This window comes from Orycteropus afer, unplaced genomic scaffold (genome assembly GCF_000298275.1).
Source record: "Orycteropus afer afer isolate SDZICR_OR568_19922 unplaced genomic scaffold, OryAfe1.0 scaffold00313, whole genome shotgun sequence".
In the NCBI taxonomy this organism is placed as follows: Eukaryota; Metazoa; Chordata; class Mammalia; order Tubulidentata; family Orycteropodidae; genus Orycteropus; species Orycteropus afer.
The window spans coordinates 3,042,116-3,062,469 of record NW_006921900.1 but is presented as its reverse complement, the minus strand read 5'-3'; the positions used below and the strand labels follow the sequence as shown (position 1 = coordinate 3,062,469).

The 20,354-nt window shown below is 40.5% G+C and overlaps 1 protein-coding gene across 1 annotated transcript in view; it reads right to left on the bottom strand.

Annotated features, from left to right (window-relative positions):
- Positions 1 to 19,307, bottom strand: part of IREB2 (iron responsive element binding protein 2) — an 82,019-nt gene extending 62,712 nt beyond the window's left edge. The window contains exons 1-2 of the mRNA XM_007951840.2: positions 19,289 to 19,307; positions 17,807 to 17,893 (exon numbers count right to left, since the gene is read on the bottom strand). Of these exons, the coding sequence (XP_007950031.1) occupies positions 17,807 to 17,893; positions 19,289 to 19,307 (106 nt within the window). The remainder of the gene's footprint in view (positions 1 to 17,806; positions 17,894 to 19,288) is intronic.
- Positions 19,308 to 20,354: the final 1,047 nt, after the last annotated feature.

Genomic DNA, 20,354 nt, shown 5'->3' with positions numbered 1-20,354 from the left:
TGGAAAGCAGTAAGGTGATTCCTTAAAAAGTTGGAATTAGAAATACCACGTGACCCAGCCATTCCATTACTAGGTATATATCCTAAAGGAGAGCCATGACAAGAACAGACATATGTACACCCATGTTCATCGGAGCACTATTTACAATAGCCAAAAGATGGAAACAACCTAGGTGTCCATCAACTGAGGAATGGATAACCAAATGGAATACTATGCAACCTTAAAAAGTAACCTAGAATCTGCAAAAGACTGCATAAAGTGGATGAACGTGGAGGACATTATGCTAAGTGAAATAAGTCAATCACAGAAGGAGAAATATTGTATTAGTCTGTTATTATAAAAGTCAAGGAAAGGTTTATCTATGGAAGGAAATTTTCTTTGTTGGTTACCAGGGGTGGGAGGAGAGGGGAGAGAACACTGTTAGACAGGTAGAGATAAGTACTGATTTGGGTGAAGAGAAGGGCAATGTACCAAATGTGAGTGATCAACATGGTGGCACTGAGGAAGAGGAAGACATAGGTACATGGGAGGTACAGACAACCAAGATGAACCCTTTTGCACATACACTACTGCATTGTCAGTGAAGGCAAACATGGGTATATGGGTGGAGAGGTGGGTGGACAGGCTGAACTATTAGGTATGTCTATGAAGCGGGGAGTGTACCCAAGACCATGTATAAGGTTGGCAGACAATGGTCGTATAAGTGTATTTGAATTGAATTATCTGAATTCCCAGGTGTACAATAGAGCTGACAAGGGACAAGACTGTAGTCACTTCTTGGTCACAGCCAGCTACCCAGAGGGACCTAGTAGTTGAACCTGTGGGCTTGGGACCATAGCCATGGGGGCCATCGAGCTCAACTGGCATAACATACTACACAAAACACTGTTCTACCTCCTACTTTGGCGACTAGTGACTGAGATCTTAAAAGCTTGCAAGCAGCCTTCTACATGCAACAATGGATCTCTCCTTGTCCACAGCAAAGAAGAATAAAGAAAACCAAAGATTCATGGAAAGAATTATCCTAGTGACTGATACACCATGCATTCTGCAGCCTATACGACTATGAGACCAGAAGAACTAGATGGTGCCTGGTTGTCAACCACTTGGAGGGGGATCTATGTAGGAGATCCTGGATAGAGAGGGAGAACAATGTGGAACAAAACTAAAAATCATTTTTGGGGGGAGGGGAACCAGGTTTGCTGGTCTGATCGAGCTTGGTGGAATCACTGAGACTATGGCCTTGCTGTCCTTCAGGTCTGGAATTTAACTCACACCTGTGGCTTCCAGCCAAACAAAAGACAAGCATATGAGTTGAACATTTACTTCAGGTAGATAACACTCCTTAGAGAGAACAACCATGGGAAAAAGGGCTGCTTATGCACAGGAAGACAGCTCAGGGGGCAGGAGTACATGGAGGGATGGACACAGGGAAGAGGTAACTATCAGGAGGAAGTTGGAGGGGAGTTTTTGCATTGTGGTAAATTGTAGTCAATGTCATGAGATAAAGTGTTTGTAAACTGCTGTATGGAAAGTGAATTTGCTCTGTAAATTTTTACCCAAACTACAATTAAAAAAAAAAGAAAGAAAGAAAAACCAGGGGTTTTAAAGTAACAGAGTATGCAGGTTCATTGATACAGTTTCAGATTCCACATTGCAGTTTATTTACTTATTTTTAAATTTGTTGTATTATGAAATAAAAATGCACAATTATCTTGAAAAGTCATGAAATATACATCCACTATTCAAATATGTATCTGTGTAAAGTCAGATTTTCTTTATATACTTCACCCAAAACAATTCATCACAAGAGATAAAATGCAGAAGTAAATGAGACCTCAGCTATTATGCTATATATGAGATTTGCAAAAATGTACAATGCCATTTTTTCACTTAATCTTTGTTTCAGAAAACAGGTATTTTCCTGTAACTGTTACTTATGTTAATAACGGGGTTACTGTTACACAAATAGACATTTTTATTTCTATTTGAAAAACTGCTGTGGTAAAAATATACGTAACAAAACATTTGCCATTTCAGTATTTTTTCTTCACATGTACAATTCAGTGACAATGATTACTTTCATCATGTTGTGCAACCACTACTGCTTTCAGTTTCCAAATTTTACCATCACCCTTAATAGAAACTTGGTACCCCCTCAGCAGTGACTGACTCTTTCTCCCTCCTGGTAAGTAATAAACTTTGGTTTCCATACATTTTCCATGGTGTTTATATACAGTGTAATATTCCATTGTATGTATGTAACACATTTTGTTTACCCATTCTTCAGTTGATGGACGTTTAGGCTGTTTCCATCTTTTGGCCATTGTGACTATTGCTACAATGAACACTAGTGCACAAGCACAAGCATTCCTGCTTTCAGTATCTAGTAATGGAACTGGTGGGTCATATGGTCATTCTATGTTTAACTTTCTGAAGAAGCAACAAACTGTTTTCCATAGCAGCTGCACCATTTTACAATCTGACTAGCAATAGATAAGGGTTCTAATTTCCACAGCCTTGCCAGTATCTGTTGTTTTTCCATTTTTTGATCATAGTCATCCTACCTATTTGGGACTAAGTGGTATCTCTTTGTGGTTCAGAGTTGCATTTCCTAATGACTATTTGTTTTGGTTACCTAGTGCTGCTCTGGCAGGAATATACTGCAAATGGGATGGCTTGAACAAACAGGAGTTTATTCTCTTACAGTTTTGGAGGCTAGAAGTCCAAGTTCAAAGTGCCAGGCTCTAGGGGGTGGGTGAAAGCCCCTTGACCTTGGGCTTCAGTTCTGCCTCTTGCTTCCAGCTCACTGAAGCCAGAGGCATGTCTTCATTTGGGCAGCTGCTGGCTGCTGAGGCTGACAAACCCAAGGTCAACTAGTGAAAAGGCACAGTCCTGATACTACCAAACCACAGGGCAGGCCACTGATTCAAGTCCAGAAGTCCCAAGATCAGCAGGGAATGGCAGGCTGTTTAACAACGACTCGGCTACATGCACAAGCTAGAGACCATTCCCAAAGCTGCTTCTTATACACAGGAAGCAGACCACATCCTTAAAACAGCTACTCAGCTGCCTGTGATTGATCCCACCATGGAGCTGACTGCCAGTCTCATCATGGGGAATAACTACTACCAGCTGCCCAGTCACTCAACCAGGCCCAGTCAAGCTGACACACAACTTTAGCTACCACACTATTGATGTTGAGCATCTCCTCATACACTTGTTGCTATTTGTATATCTACTCTGGTGAAATGTCTACTCAAGTCCTTTGTCCATTTTTTGATCGGATTGTCTTTTTGTTGCTAGTTGTAGGAGTCTTTTATATGTTCTGGATATTAAACCCTTATGTGATACATGGTTCTCCAGAATTTTCTCCCAATCTGTAGGTTTCTTCACTTTGCTGATTAATACTTTGATGAAAAAAATGGTTTAATTTTGATGAAGTCCAGTTTATTTAATTTTTCACTGCTTGTGCTTTTGCTACCATATCTAAGAATCTACTGTCCAAACTTAGGTCCCAAAGTATTACCTCTATGTTTTCTTCTAAGAGTGTTATGGTTTCAGTTTACTTTCAGATCTTTGATCCATTTTAATTTTTGTATATGGTGTGAGGTATGGGTCCAGCTTCATGCTTTCACATATGGAAATCCATCTGTCTCAGCCCTATTTATTAAAAAGACTATTTTTCCCCCATTGAGTGGACTTAGCACAGTTGTTGAAAATCAGCTAAGCACAGATGTACAGGTTTATATCTAGACTCTCAATTCTATTCCATTGGTCTACATGTCTATCTTTTTATCACTACCAGACTGTTATAATTACTGTTGCTTTAAATATGTTTTGAAATCAAACTATGAGGCCTTGTACTTTGTTCTTCAAGACTGTTTGGGTTATTCAGGTTTCTTGTAGTTCCATACAAGTGAGGACTGGCTTTCCCATTTTTGCAAAATTCTGTTGGATTTTCTATGGGGATTGTGTTGAATCTACCGATTGCTTTAGGTAGAAATGACATCTTAATAACATTAAATCTTCCAATCTACGAGCACAGAATGTCCTTCCACTTATTTAAGGCTTCTTTTATTCCTTTTTTCTAATGCTAGGTATCTTTATTCTTTTAGATGCTCTTATAAAGGAAACTGTTTATTTTCCTTTTCAGAATGTTCATTGCTGATGTATAGAAACCCAAATGACTTTTGTGCATTGACTTTGTACCCTACCACTTCACTGGTCTCATTTATTAGTTCTAGTAGCTTTCTTGTGGACTCTTTGAAGGTTTTCTATATATTGTTGTTGTTGTTTTTTGCCATCGAGTGGGCCCCCACTCATAGCGACCCCTCCTTGGGTTTCCGAGGCAGTATCACTACGGAAGTAGGATTGCCCAACCTTCCTTCCGAGGAGTGATTCTATATATAGGATCACATAATCCATGTAAAGGTATTGTTTTACTTTTTCCTTCCCTACTTGGATACCTTTCATTTCTTTTTCTTGCCTAAGTGTTCTGGCTAGAACTTCCAGTACAATATTGACTAGCAGTGGTGAGAGGAGGTATCCTTCTCTTGTTTCTGATCTTAGTGGGAAAGCTCTCAGACTTTCTCCATAATGATACTTGCGGGTTTTTCATAAATACCATTTGTCATATTGAGGAATCTCCCTTCTATTTACAGACTGTTGAGTGTTTTTATCATGAAAGAGTACTGGATTTTATCAAATTCCTTTTATGTGTCTATTATATTTATACTTTTCTTTTTCTTTGTTCTACTAATGTGTATTACCCTACTGATTTTTTCTAATGCTGAACCACCTCTGAATTTTTGGGATAAATCCCAGTTGATCACAGTTTAATCTCTCTCCCCCACAAGAGTATAAATGTCTTTTTATTCTTTTGGTAATTTCTTCCATAGTTAACTACTTCCACTTGTAAGTAATGAAATGTGAAAAGTCCACTTCAAATGTTGGCACTTCTATGAGCAATGATGCATCTTGTAAGTTTCTGTATGTCCTTTCATCTTCATTCCACTCTAAATGTTTTCTGATTTCTCCCTTGACATTGGTTGTTTAATGTTGTTGTTGTTATATGCCATCGAGTTGGACCCGATTCCTTAGTGGAAGATCTAACAAGTGGTTCAGGCTCTAAAAAGATGCTGAGGTCTGCTATTTTACATGTGAGGCAGCTGATAAAAGGAATGCCCAGGCTTCCAGGGCTGTAGACCCTACTATTCAAGACTAAATGGCTGCTACTAAGGTTAGGCAATACAGTGCTTTCTCTCAGTCCAGAGGTCATAAACTGTTGGCTTGCAGACATGTTTTGTTTGACCTGCACAGTGTTTTTTAATATTTTTAGATTTAACTGTCAACATTTAAAAACAGAATCTTTTTCACATGAAAATCCAAATTTCAGGCTTCTTAGAACAAAAATCAGAAAATTTTACAAGACTAATGGCACATTCCTGCTAGGAGTGAGTAGCACCTTTTTTTTCCAACATAAACAGCAACTACACACATGGACCTCACTGGATGGAATGCATGGAAATCAAATCAAATATATACGTGGAAAGAGACAATACAGACATTTAATACTGTTAAGTCAAAATAAGGCCGGGGTCAACTGCAAAACAAAACATCAATTGTTAATATGTAAGCTCAAGTTGAAGCTGAAGAAAATTAAAATAACTCCACAGGAGCCAAAGTATGACCTTGAGTATATCCCACCTGAATTCGGATACCATATGAAGAACAGGTAGCATATGATCACTGAACACTAATGACCAAAGACCAGATGAGTTGAGGAATTACATCAAATTCATCTTACATAAAGAAAGCAAATGGTCATTAAAAAGACAGGAAAGAAAGAAATGACCAAAATAATTGTCAGAAGAGACTCTAAAACTTGCTCTTGAACAGGGTAGCTAAAGCAAAAGGAAGAAATGATGAAGTAAAAGAGCTGAAGAGAAGATTTCAAGGGGCTCAGGAAAACAAAGTTAAATGCGAAAATGAAATGTTCAAAGAACTGGAGTTAGAAAATCAAAAGGAAAGAGTACACTTGGAATTCCTCAAGCGGAAAGAACTAAATAAAAACTTCAAGCATCAAGTTCCCATATGTTGTGGTTAAGTCTGTGTATCAACTTGGCTGGGCCTGGTTGAGTGGCTGGACAGCTGAATGTAGTTATTCCCCATGGTGAGACTGGTAATTAACTCCATGGTTGACTCTACTGCAGCAGCTGAGTAGCTGCTCTGGGTATGTGGTCTACTTTCTGTATATAAGAAACAGCTTTGGGAATGGTCTCTAGAGGTTATGGCACGCTTGAACCCTGCATGTAGCTGGTCGCTGTTCTGCAGCCTGCCATGCTCTACTGACCTTGGGACTTTCAATGGACCTGAATCAATGGCCTACTGTCTGGTTTGGTAACATCTGGACTGTGCCTTTTTACTTGTCAACCTTGGGCTTACCAGCCTCAGGAGCCAGCAGCTGAGGGAGTGAAGAAAAGCCTCTAGCTTCAGTGGGCTGGGAGGAGGAGGCAGAGCTGAAGCCCAAGATTGAAGGTCTTTCACCCAGTCCCTAGAGCCTGGCACTTTGAACTCAGACTTAAAGCCTCCAAACTGTAAGAGTTTAAACTCCTATTTCTTCAAGCCATCCCATTTGTGGTATATTCTTGTTAGAGCAGCACTAGGTAACCAGAACATCATACTAAAGGCTTCTATGGGCAAAATACTGAATGATGCAGGAAGCATAAAAAGAAGATGGAAGGAATAAACAGTCAACATACAACCATTTCAGGAGGTAGCATATGATCAAGAACCAACGGTACTAAGAAAAGTCCAAGCTGCAATGAAGGCACTGGTTGAAAACAAGGCTTCAGGAATTAATGGACTACCAATCAAAATGGTTCAACAAACAGATGCAATGCTAGAAGTGCTCACTCATCTGTGCCAAGAAATTTGAAAGACAGCTACCTGACCAAAACAACTAGAAGATGTCCATATTTGTACCCATTCTAAAGAAAAGTGATCCAAAAAAATGCAGAAATTATCAAACAGTATCATTAATATCACATACAAGTGAAGTTTTGCTGAGGATAATTCAGAAACAGCTGCAGCAATACACCAACAGGGAACCGCCAGAAATTCAAGCCAGATTCAGAAGAGGACATGGAACAAGGGATATAATTGCTGATGCAAGATGGATCTTGACTGAAAGTACAGAATACCTGAAAGATGTTTATCTGTTTTATGGACATCTGATTTAAAGGCATCTGATTGTGTGGATCATAACAAATTATGGATAACACTGTGAAAAATGCAAATTCCAGAACACTGAATTGTGCTCACGTAGAACCTGTACCAAGAAGTAGTCATTCAAACAAAACAAGGGAATACTGCATGGTTTCAAATCAGGAATGATGTGCATCAGGGTTGTGTCCTTTCACCATACTTATTCAATCTGTATACTGAACAAATAATCTGAGAAGCTGAACTATATGAAGAATGTGGCATCAGTATTGGAGAAAGACTCTTTAACCATTTGTGATATGCAGATGACACAACCTTGCTTGCTGAAAGTCAAGAGGACTTGAAGCACTTATTGATGAAGATCAAAGACTACAGCCTTCATTATGGATTATACTTTAATATAAAGAAAACAAAAATCCTCACAACTGGACCAATAAGTAACATCATGACAAACAGAGAAAATACTGAAGTTGTCAAGGATTTCATTTTACTTGGATCCACAATCAATGCCCATGGAAGCAGCAGACAAGAAATACCATGACCCTCAGACTCAACAACCCCAAGACAAGAAGAACTAGGTGGTGTCTGGCTACCACTGCTGACTGCTCAAAAAGAGATCACAATAGGAGGTCCAAGATGGAGTGGGAAAAAACTGTGGAACGAAACTCAAAATCATAAAAAAGACCAGGTTCTGACAGAGACTAGGGGAACCCTGAGACTATGGCACTTAAGATACCCTTCAAGCCTGGAAATGAACTCACACCCATGGCTCAACTTTCAGCCACTTATGTTGTTATTGTTTTTTTTAGGTGCCATCGAGTCATCTCTGACTCATAGCAACCTTACGCACAGTAGAACAAAACACTGCCTAGTCCTGTGCCAGCCCCACGATTTTTGCTATACCTGAGCCCATCGTTGCAGCCACTGTGTCTATCCATTTTGTTGAGGGCATCCCCGTCTTCGTCGACCCCCCACTTTACCAAGCATGATATCCTTCTCCAGGGAATAGTTCCTTCTGACAACATGACCAAAGTAGGTGAAACACATAGTCTAGCCATTCTTGCTTCCAAGGAGTATTCCAGCTGCACTTCTTCTAGGACAGATTTGTTAGTCCTTTTAGCAGACCATGGTACTCTTAGCATTCTTCTCCAACATCACAGCTCAAAAGCATCAACTCTTCTTTCGGTCTTCCTTATTCATTGCCCAGCTCTTACATGTGTAAGAGGTGACTGAAAATACCCTGGTCTGAGTTAGGTGCACCTAGTCTTCAAGGAGACATTTTTGCTCTTCATCATTTGAAAGAGGTCTTTTGCAGCAGATGTGCCTAATGCAATATGTTGTCTGATGTCTTGACTGCTGCTTCCACTGGTGCTGATTGTAGAACCAAGTAATACGAAATCCTTGACAACTTCAATCTTTTCTCCACTCACCATGAAGCTGTTCATTGGACCAACTATGAGGATTTTTGTCTTCTTTATGTTGAGGTGTAATCTATACTGCAGACTATAATTTTTAATCTTCATCATTAAGTGCTTCAAGTCATCCTCACTTTCAGCAAGCAAAGTTGTGTCATCTGCATATCACAGGTTGTTAATGAGCCTTTCTCCAATTCTGATGCCACATTCTTCTTCATATAATCCAGCTTCTTGGATTATTTGCTCAGCATACAAGTTGAATAAGTATGAAGAAAGGATACAACCTTATCCCACTCCATTCTTGATTTGGAGCCATGCAGTATCCCCTTCTTCTGTTTGAACAACAACCTCCTTATCTATATACAGGTTTCTCATGAATATAATCAAGTGTTCTGGAATTCCCATTCTTCTCAATGTTATCCATAATCTGTTATGATCCACACAATCAAATGCTTTTGCACAGTCAATAAAACACAAGTAAATAGTGTTTTCAACTAAGATCCATCTGACATCAGCAATGATATCCCCCAAGGCCTTTTCTGAATCCAGCTTGCATTTCTCGAAGCTCTCTGTCGATATACTGCTGCAACCATTTTTGAATTATCTTCAGTAATACTTTACTTGCATATGATATTGATATTGTTCAATAATTCCTATTCTGTGGGATCACCTCTGGAATGGGTACAAATATGGCTCTCTTCCAGTCAGTTGGCCAGGAAGCTGTCTTCCAAATCTCTCGGCATAACCAAGTGAGTGCCTCCAGAGTGGCACCTGTTTGTTGAAACATCTCAATGGGTATTTCGTCAATTCCTGGAGCTTTGTTCTTTGCCAACTCCTTCAGTGCAGCTTTGACTTCTTCCTTCAATACCACTGGTTTTTGATCATATGCCACCTCCTGAAATGGATGAATACTGACCAGTTCTTTTTGGTACAGTGACTCTGTGTATTCCTTCCATCTTCTTTTGATGTTTCCTGCATCATTTAATATTTTGCCCATAGAATCTTTCAATATTGCAACTTGAGGCTTAAATTTTTTCCTCAGTTCTTTCAGCTTTAGAAATGCTGAGCATGTTCTTCCCTTTTGGCTTTCTAACTTCAGGTCTTTGCACATTTCATTATAGTAACTGGCTTTGTCTGCTTGAGCTGCTCTTCGAAATCTTCTGTTCAGTTCTTTTATCTCATCATTTCTTCCATTTGCTTTCACTACTCTCCACTCAAGGGCAAGTTTCAGAGTCTCTTCTGACCTCTTGGTTTCTTCGTGGATGATGTTCTTGATGTCATCCCACAATTCTTCTGGTTTTCAGTCACTGGTGTTCTAGTCATCAAATCTATTCTTCAAATGGTCTCTAAATTCAGGAGGGATATTGTCAAGGTCATATTTTGGCTCTTGTGGACTTGTTTTAATTGTCTTCAACTTCAACTTGAATGTGCATATGAGTAGTTGATGGTCTGTTCTACAATCAGCTCCTGGCCTTGTTCTGGCCAAAGATATAGAACTTCTCCATCACCTCTTGCTACAGATATAGTCAATCTGATTCCTGTGTATTCCATCTGGTGAAGTACATGTGTATAGTCGTCACTTATGTTGTTGAAAAAAGGTAGTTGCAATAAGTAAGCTGTTGGTCTTGCAAAATTCTATCATACAATCTCCAGCGTTATCTCTATCAGCAAGCCACTTATAGACAGGACTATAAGGTGAACACCACCAGCAGATAAATATGTACCATTTATAACAGCCAATCATAGATCAAAAGAGCAGCACTTGTCCAAATATAAATCTCAGAAGGCAGGAAGGGATAGGAAGGATGGATAAATGGAAACAGTAAACATATGGATGAGGTGGGCAGGGTGCTGTTACATTTTGGGGATTACAATCAACATTACAAAACAAAACGTGCTCAAACTGTTGAATGGAAAACCAAATTGCTCTGTAAATTTTCACCTGCATCACAATAAAAAGTTAAATAAATAAATAAGAAATCAAATGATGTATTGCATTGGGAAATCTGCTGCAAAAGGCCCCTTTAAAGTATTAAAACGAAACACGTCACCTTGTGGATTAAGGTGCGCCTGACCCAAGCCATGATGTTTTCAATCACCTCAAATGCTTGTTAAAGCTGGACAATGAAAAAGGAAGATCAAAGAATTGATACATTTAAATTATGGTGCTGGTGAAGAATATGGACTGAAGAATGAACAAACCTGTCTTGGAAGAAGTGCACCAAGAATGCTCTTTAGAAGTGAGGATAGCAAGACTTTGTCTCACTTACTCTGGACATGCTATTCACGAGGGATCAGTCTCTGGAGAAGGACATTATGCTTGGTAGAGAGTCAAGAAAAAGAGAAAGACTTTCAACGAGATGGACTGATACAGTGGCTGCAACAATGGTCTCAAACGCAGCAATGATTGTGAGGATGGTGCAGGACTGAGCAGTGTTTCATTCTGCTGTGCCTGGAGTCACTATGAGTGGAAACCAACTTGATGGCAGCTCACAACAACCACCCTACTAGAGTCAAGGTTTCTGTCCAACCTGGACCCATCTGGATGGGACCTATTTTCAAGAAAGGAACTTTTTTAATTAAAAAAATACCACCTCTGAGAGAGTCTAAGATTAAAAAGAAATGATTCCTGCTTTGTTAAGAGTTTTTTTTAACTTACTGACAAAGATTGAAAAAAGACAAAAATCCATCATTGCTGAAACACACACTGTTCTCACTTGCTCCCGGGAAACATGTAAAACTGGCACTGTATGCTAATCTAACAGACATATCTCATGGTGCCTGTCCAAATTGCTACCCACAAAATGGACAGTTCTGTGTCCAGTTAAGAGCCAATCCCTTCGCAACAGCTTAGTAAGGAAAGACATACTGGGACCATTAGAGTCTTAGGAATCTGCAATCAGGTCACAGAGATTCTGAAGCAGATAGGTGTTACTTTTATTATTTTATTTAGGGACTAAAGTTGCTGCCAGGGGCCAGGTGCAAAGTGAGCAAGCAAAGGAGGCTTGTCTGCAACAAAGTGGAGGGAAAAGTAGAGGGGAACAGAAATCTGAAGCCCATGAGCGGAAAAAATAAAGAGCTTCCTTAACTCTGGCCCACTGCCCATTTTCTTCGGATGTAGCCACATCTCACTGGCCTAGGAACTCTGTGTCATTACAACAAATCCTTCTTTTACTGGAGCTAGTTACTTGCAACCAAAAGAAAAAATGGCAATCAAAAGCAGAGCTGACACCAAAAGATTCTTGGAAAAACATAAAGGGCTGGTGAGTATTTCTAGCTGTGCATGGAGTAGTGAAGGAGCTCTGGTGGAGCAGTGGTTAATACACTCAGCTGTAACCAAAAGGCCAGCAGTCTGAACCCACTAGCCATTCTGCAGGACAGAGACAAGGCAGCCTGCTTCCGAAAAGATTTACAGCCTTGGAACCCCTATGGGGAAGTTCTATTCTGTCCTATAAGGTCACTGAGTCAGAATCAATTCAATGGCAGTGGGTTTTACAGGATAGTGAGATCATGTTAGATAAAGGAAATCCTTATAAATTTACATACCATGTGTACACACTACTCACCTAAACCAAACCCATTGTTGTAGAGTCGATTCCAACTCACAAAATCCTACAGGACAAGAGTAGAACTGCCCTATATGTTCTCTAAAGCTGTAATCTTTTTACAGAAGCAGACTGCCACATCTCTCTCCCACAGAGTGGCTAGTGAGTGTGAACCATCAACTTTTTGGTTAGCAGCTGAGTGTTTTAACCACTATGCCACGAGGGCTCCTGTGTACACATTACAAGCCAAGTATTTCATTGTTTGCCCTACCCTTTCCAGAGAACTTGCGTAGAGTCCCTGGCAGGGGAAACGGGACTAGTAATGGACACATGACAATCCCAGCCAAACCAAGTTAACACAATCGGTGAAAAAGGTCACTTCAAGGGATAGTCTTAACTGGCTGGTAAGTATAGAAAGAATGGCTAGCAGTAGTCATACTGGACATTATATAAGTTAGTAAAATGGGCTGTCAAGATAGAACACTAGAGCTGGAGTAGATATTAAAAGAGAAAAAAGGATAAAGAGACCAGGCAGCCTTTAAGTGACAAAGAGAACAGCCCCTGGCTTAGAAATTCTGGTTCGTATGAGGACTGATTATGCTTTCTTCCTTTCAGGGTTTAACAAGTTCAGTTTCTGATTCGGTGTATCTGGGGTAAAAAGGGAAATTCTCAGCAGGGGATCAAACTGGAATGGACCACCAGCTCAAAGCCCTGCTTGCTTTATCTTTGAATGCCTGGAAACTGTAGTAATACTTTCTTTACTCCGGCGCTAAATTGAGCAAGTTTCTGCTCCTTATGTTCAAGAGTGAAGACTGGGACAGTATGTAACTAAAGTTAAAAAAAAAAAAAAAAAGCTGCCTAAAATGGCAGTGGAACAGTATACTTTCAACCCAACAATTCTATATAATGATAAGCTTATATAAAAATTTAAATACTAATATGTACACAGCAGCTTTATCTATAAACAGGGAAAAGTTGGCAACAAGTTCCATATCCAGAAATCTATTAAATAGGGACTAAAACTCTGGTAGCATAGTGGCTAAGGCACTTGACTGCTAACCAGACGGCTGGCGGTTCAAACCCACTAGCCACTCCTCGGAAGGAAGGTTGGGCAATCCTACTTCCGTAATGATACTGCCTCGGAAACCCAAGGAGGGGTCGCTATGAGTCAGGTCTGACTCGACGGCACATAACAACAAACAACAACAACAATGGACCACAGGAACCTCAGCCTACACGACACTGAGACCAGAACTAGATGGTGCCCAGCTACTAACGCCAACCGTTTGGAAAGGCATCAGAATTGGAGATCCTAGATAAAGTGGGGGAGCTCTGGTGGTGTAGTGCCTAAGACATCTGATTGCTAACCAGAAGGCTAGTGGTTCAAACTCACCAGCCACTCCTCGGAAGGAGGGTTGGGCAATCTACTTCTGTAGCGATACCGCTTCAGATACCCAAGGAGGGGTCACTATGAGTAGGATCCGACTCAATGGCAAACACAACAACGAACAACAGATGAAGTGGGAAAAAATATGGAAGAAATTCAAAAACATAAAAAAGCCTAGGATTACTGGTAACACAAAGACTGGTGAAACCCCCGAGACTATGGCCCTGAGTCATCCTTCTGTGGCTCAACTCTCAGCCAAACATACAAGGTAAGGGATGTTACTTTCATGGCCTATGAGCTAAACAACTACACCAAGGAGATGCATTCCTTTGGTCAACTATGACAGATCAGAAGGGCAGCATTTGCACAGGAAGAAAGCTAGGCAGGCAGGAATGCATTGGTAAGAAGGACATAGGGAAGGGGTAACCACAGGGAGGAGGGAGGAGGAAAGCTGTTACATTGTGGAGATTGTAATCAATGTCTTGGAAAAAAAATGTGTATCGCCTGCTGAATGTAAAACAAATGTACTTTGTAAAACTGCACTCAAATCGCAAAAACAAAACACAACAAAATTTGTTAACTAAACCACGAAGAATTCATACATGCAACACTGCAGCCATTAGAAGCTATAGAAAAGGAGAGGTATTCCTTTCCCCTGAACTCATGCTCCCCGACTCGGAACCAAAGAGATTCAGATAGCAAGGGAGACTTGTATTCAATGACATGGAAAGATGGTCATGATATATTAAGTGACAAGGTTATAAAACAGTATATGTATTTTTGTGAAATGTAGCACATTTCCAAATATGTGTATATATGCATAAAAATGATGAGATTTTCAGCACTGTAATGTTCTTGTCTTTTTGTGATTCTTGACTCTGATATTTTGTAACAGTAAAAACTCTCCTAAAAAATTAAATACAGATTTTTCTTCCAGAGATGGCCAAGGTAGGATTTAGAAAAACTAAGTCCCACTCTACTTTAGGACCAAGAGGTACTGTGGTTAAAAAATATTTCATGGTGGAAAGCAGCAAGTAGAATAAATGCTTGGAATCTCTGGGAGAGAGAAAAAAGGTGAATGAGATGACCTAAGATAAAGAAAGGGATCTGAGGGCTTTATACAAGCAGGAGTTCCTACTGCCCAATACTAGCTATGTAAAATACATGTTCCACTCTAGCCAGGCCAGTCTCTTCACTATCTTCCCCTTTAGTTAAAATATTCATTTATGTTTCCGTTATGCTGGTCACTCTAATCTCCCAGGTGCTGATTGTTCTCCATCATTCCCTCTATTTAAACCACAATTCAAGGGTCAGTTCCTTCAGATAGCAGCCTCTTGACTATTTTAGTCACAGTGATTTCTTCCTTTCTTAAAAAAGGTACATTTTCAAAATCCAGATTTTTACTTAACAGAAATACTCAAAATCTTTATATTTGTAGTCATCGCACTAGAGTGACTGATAGGTGGGTCCAGAACATTAAAACAGGTACTTCCTCAGGAATAAAATTACATAAGATCAAAATGTAATCAATGCGTATGGTGTCTTCTGGTAAAACGGCAATGGCTGTAAAGATCCCTGAACACTCATTTTCACTAAGGTACCTTGAATATAAACTTGGGAAGCAAAAAGAGAAAGTGACAGTAAAAATGCAGAAATCAAAAAATTTGTGTGCTACTCAGTCTAAAGACAGACTTCATTAATAAGAAAGGGTATAGTTAATGAGGCCGACAGTGTAGACTGGCTCATTCACCACGCATCCCCAACCATGTCAGTCACTTTTTCCTTGGATTCCTCTACATTAAAAGCTGGAAAGCAAAATATTCCCACCTCCCAGTCTGCTTGAAGTTAGGAGTGACTAGTAACATTTTGGCCAAGGAGATACAAGCAGAAACTTGTGGGAAGGGCTTTTCTCCCTACTTTGCTCTTCTAGCAGCCTGGAACATGGACATAATGCTGGAGGTACAGCAGAAGTTTTGCAATCACAAGAATAAAAGCAATTATGACAAGGAGGAGTCTAGGACTTTGATGATATTGGTAGCACACAGTCCTAGTCTGCATATGTCCAGACTATCAGTTATGTAAGAAAAATAACCCCTTATATGTGAAATTCACTATATGGTGGGTTTTTTTGTTCCTTGAAGCTGAAGGCATTCCTGATAAGAGTTAGCATGAAGACTGGAACACTGGTGCTCAAGTACCTTTCTTCCCAATGTATGAGGGACAGAACATATTCCCCACATTAATAGTTACTCACTATAACTGTGACTGTCAACCTGACAGGTATCAGATGGTGGGATGGGGGCAAAGAAGACAGTGGCCCTGAACTTTGGTAACTATCAAAGTAATGTCTTCCCATAAGCACATGTCTGAGAATCTACTCAGTCTGGTTTCTCCATAAGTAAAGCAAGAATTTGTGTTCTAATGCTAAATAAACAAAGTAACCTTCCACCCAAGTGGCTTCTTCCTTTCAATTTGATATTCTCTTAAATAGTTACTAAGAAACTAATTACTTAAATAACTCCGAATAAGCTTCTCATAGGAGCTCTGGTAGCATAGTGGCTAAGGCACTTGACTGCTAACCAGAAGGCTGGTGGTTCAAACCCACCAGCCACTCCTCGGAAGGAAGGTTGGGCAATCCTACTTCCGTAGTAATACTGCCTCAGAAACCCAAGGAGGGGTTGCTATGAGTCAGGGCTGACTCGACGGCACATAACAACAACAACAACAAGCTTCTCATATTCCAATAATCATTCCATGAAAGAATCAGGGAATTGATCCCACAGCAACAACAAACCAACTGTGTTTTGAAGGGATATATATTTACAAATATTCTATTATTGTATTTATCATGGTTATAAAAACCTTGGTACTCTGGAATCTAAGTTATGTATAGTTGCCCACAATAGCTTTTCCCCATTAAGAGGTAATTTATATTTTACATTATTAATTATTCTCTTTCCATGCATTTTACAGGACTGTTTGTTTATTATAGTTTCTTACTGATTCCCTGCGTTTGGCTAATAATACAGGCCATCTTCAAGTAGGCACATTCCCACAATTTATCCACAAAAGAGTAATTATATTCCATTTTTAAAGCATCCACTTACACCCTGTTTTAATTTACTATAGTACAAAATTTGGATAAAAAACTTCCAGGACAGAATCACTGGATATCTGAAGAAATAAAAGGAAATAGATAATGCTTGTATACAATCAATTTAGCTGTTCCCTTCCAAAATTAATAAGTGAAAGGATAAAATAAATGTGGATGAAAGACATACGGCACTAAAAAAAGACCCAGTTCTCTAAACAATTAACAAATCAATACAAATCACTGTAGCTAAACATCCAAGGTAAGGGATGTTGCTCTCATTTTGGCGAACTGTTTATTTTTAAATGGCAATCTAATTCTAAGACCAGAATCTTCTAAGAAATTCTAAGATAACTAATTCTCCTAAAGCAGGGGAAATACTGTTACTCAATCTATCAAAAGCTACAGAAAAAAAATCATCATTAAATTAAATGATGTAAGAGAAAAAGCTCCCTCCACAACTGGCTGTAATAATTTGGTAACTTACCTTTTTGCATAGTTTACCCTCAAGTCCAAAAAGAGTAATTACTCTTTTAAACAAATCTTCCCTTCATTGAGCTGGTTGAGAAAGTCAATTCAACTGTCAATAAAGTAAAGCCTTTCACCTAATGTCCTAAGGGTTCAGCCAAGTTCACTCTTCTGAGACCATAGACTGAAAAGGTTGACCCTCATCAAGTTCCTCACCAAGTGTCTGCCAAAAGCATCAGTATGTGGGTCAGGGCAAATCATACTCAGTAGCAGAGAAACACCTCAATTTGGTAGGCCCTACTGAGGATGATTCCTATTCAAAAGATGGCAGATAAAGAATAACTGTGGCACTGCTCATTTGAAAAATTAAAATACACATTTAATAGCTATAGAATATCATCAGTCAGGTTTTTAAAAAATTGCATTAGTAGTTTCTTTGAGAAAAAAATTACTGTTTAGTTAACTTAGATTTATAAAAGAGAAAGGTATGGGCTTACATCTTCCTTAAACAATAGGTATTTTAGAAGATTTTCAAATATAAGAGATGTGTAGGTGTACCTCTTAAAATATGGTAGAAACAAATTTAAAATTTCTTCAGCCTAAATTAATAAACACAGTTTTATTACTAGAAACTAAACAAACTCAAAAGAATGTAAATTAAAAGCAACATTACCATACTTGGTGCCTCCAAGTTTAGGTATATTGAAGAACTTATGTGAACTGTCATTTAATGTTTCAATAAGGTACTCAAAGGCGCATCCTGGAAAAAAAAAAACAGAGGAAAAAAACTTTCATTTAATACAGCTATGAAGTATTGTATTCAAAGTGATAATACCTCCAAACCAGCTTTGTCTGACAGAATTGTCTGCAATGATGGAATGTTCTGTATCTGTGCTGTCCAATAAGGTAGCCATTAGCCACCTGTGTCTACTGAGCACTTCGAATGTGGCTAGATTTAAAAATTGTGTTTATCCTAACTACTTAAATTTAAATGCCCACATGTGGCTAGTGGCTACCATACTGCACCATATAGCTCTAAGGTAACCCTCTCTCTCCTGAAATGCAGTAACAAAAAATAGCTCGAAAGGAACAAGAATGACTTAAATGATGTACAGGCATGTTTTGGAAAGGCATGTTCTGAAAGCTGCATAAATATACAGAGAACAATTTGAGAATTAATATTTTGGAGAGATTAAAGAGAGAACGAGCGAGCAATCAAAGACGAAACCAAATCAAAAGCAAAAACAAAACAAAGCAAAAATCCCCTCAGGTATGAACTTAGATCATCTTATGACCGAAAATAAAAGTGAACAACATCTGAGTAAATTGGGCAATCTCCAAAAAAAACTCACATCTCTTGGTCCTGCACGAACTGAAGCTGAACTACAAAGTCGGTGGCAAAAACCTAGGGTTCTCATTTGAATGTGCCCAGCTCCTAATGTTCTCAGGGGGCGGGGGGAGGTGGCAGGGAAGCAGCACTGAGATAAAGAAGCTTCACATCCTTTGTGTAGAATCACTGTGATAGGTGGGCAGGACCCTCAGCATTGGTAGGGACTTAGTCTGAGATGAGAAAAGATAAGCACAGCCCACTTTCAGAATGTAAAGTTTTTTTTTTTTTTTTTTTGTGAGGGGGATATGAAGAACAAGGGGAGGAGGCCCAGCGCAGCAACCCACAACTGGGAATTGGCTCATTTGTGTTTGGCCTTGACCGCTCCTCAATCTGCATCTGGAGACAGAGAGAGGAGGGGCTCAAGGCTGGACAGCGGAATAAACAATTAGCTGCAAGGAGATACTGGCCTCCATCCTCAATGCTCACAGACTGGGAGTGGGGAGGAGATGGTGGACCTCCCCCGACGCGGTGCTACTGAGGGGCGACAGGATCCGCTAGTCGCCGCCACCAGCGGCTGCTGGCTGAGGGCGCGGGTCAAGGCGAGCAGCGGTGCGGACGGCCCTGATGGAGTCTTAGTTGGGAGCTAAGGCTGCAAGGCCGCCTCGGCGCAGAAAGTGCGGCCCAGCCGGCAGGCCCTGAGGGAAGCACGACCCTGAGGGCCCCGGGCGCCGGCAGAGCAACTCGAAGGGAGAAAAGCACAGAACACGATGGTGAGGCAGCGCGCGTCTCCAGGTTCCAGACCCTAGTCCGCGGCCCGAAACTAACCTCCACTTGGGGCGTCCATCGCCGGAGACCATATTATCCCGGGGAGAGGGCCGTGGGGGAAGGAGGGGAGGCCGGGCGGGGAAAAAGGGGAGGAAGGCCGGCGGACTGGCAAGGAAGGAAGGAAGGAAAGAGGATCGTGCAAACACCGCGAGAGCTGCAGCGCCGGCCCGGAGTCTGCGCTCGCGGGATTTGCTGCCCAGATCCCGCGATATTTTAGGACGTGGAAACAAAGAAAGAGTATGAGGCGGAGCTAGCCAGAAGGGGGTTGCGTGCGCAATCGCTGCTATGCCATGGAGTGGAGGTGCAGCTCCAGCTGGCTGTGTCATTGGTGTCAGTGGCTTGGCCTTCATAGTCATCTGTTACTTAGTCGTGACCTCAGATTGTCCGATTGAAGTTCTGAGGTCTAGTGGTGTGTGGCACCTGTTGAGGTCTTGCGGGCGTGGGGGGAGGGGAGGAAGTGCGGTCACGGAATTGGAACTCTAGGAAAAATAGCTTAAAGACGACTGCTTTTCCCTGATGATAAAACCTTACGTGACCCTATTATATGTGTGTAACCCGTACGCACGCTCTCAGGAGAGACTGATAAGACACGTAGCGAGCGCTCTACTAATTGTTGAGTGGATTAATTTTCCCTTACACTCCTCCAGCTTCAGTCTTTCCCGTTCTTCTGACTTCTTTCCAACACGACTCAATCATGCTTAAGTCTCTCCCATTCCTCAGCCTCAGGTCCTCAAGTGTGTTCTCCTTCACCTGGCACCTTATCTCCCTGTTTACAACCTACTTTCTGGAAAGAGTTGCTTGCATTTTCCCTTTCCCTCCCACTTTTCTCTCCAAGGGAGTTCTGGGGGCTAGTGCCTAAGGCATTTGACTGCTAACCCGGAGCCTGGCAGTTCAAACCCACCTCTGAAGGAAGGCTGGGCAATCTACTTCCGTTGTGATACAGCCTCGGAAACTCAAGAGGGGTCTCTATGAGGCGGATCTGACTTCACAGCAGTGAGTTTTTATCTCCAAGTTTAGCCATAACTCCCCTAGCTAATCTCATGTTTCTCAATCTTTTTTTTTTTTT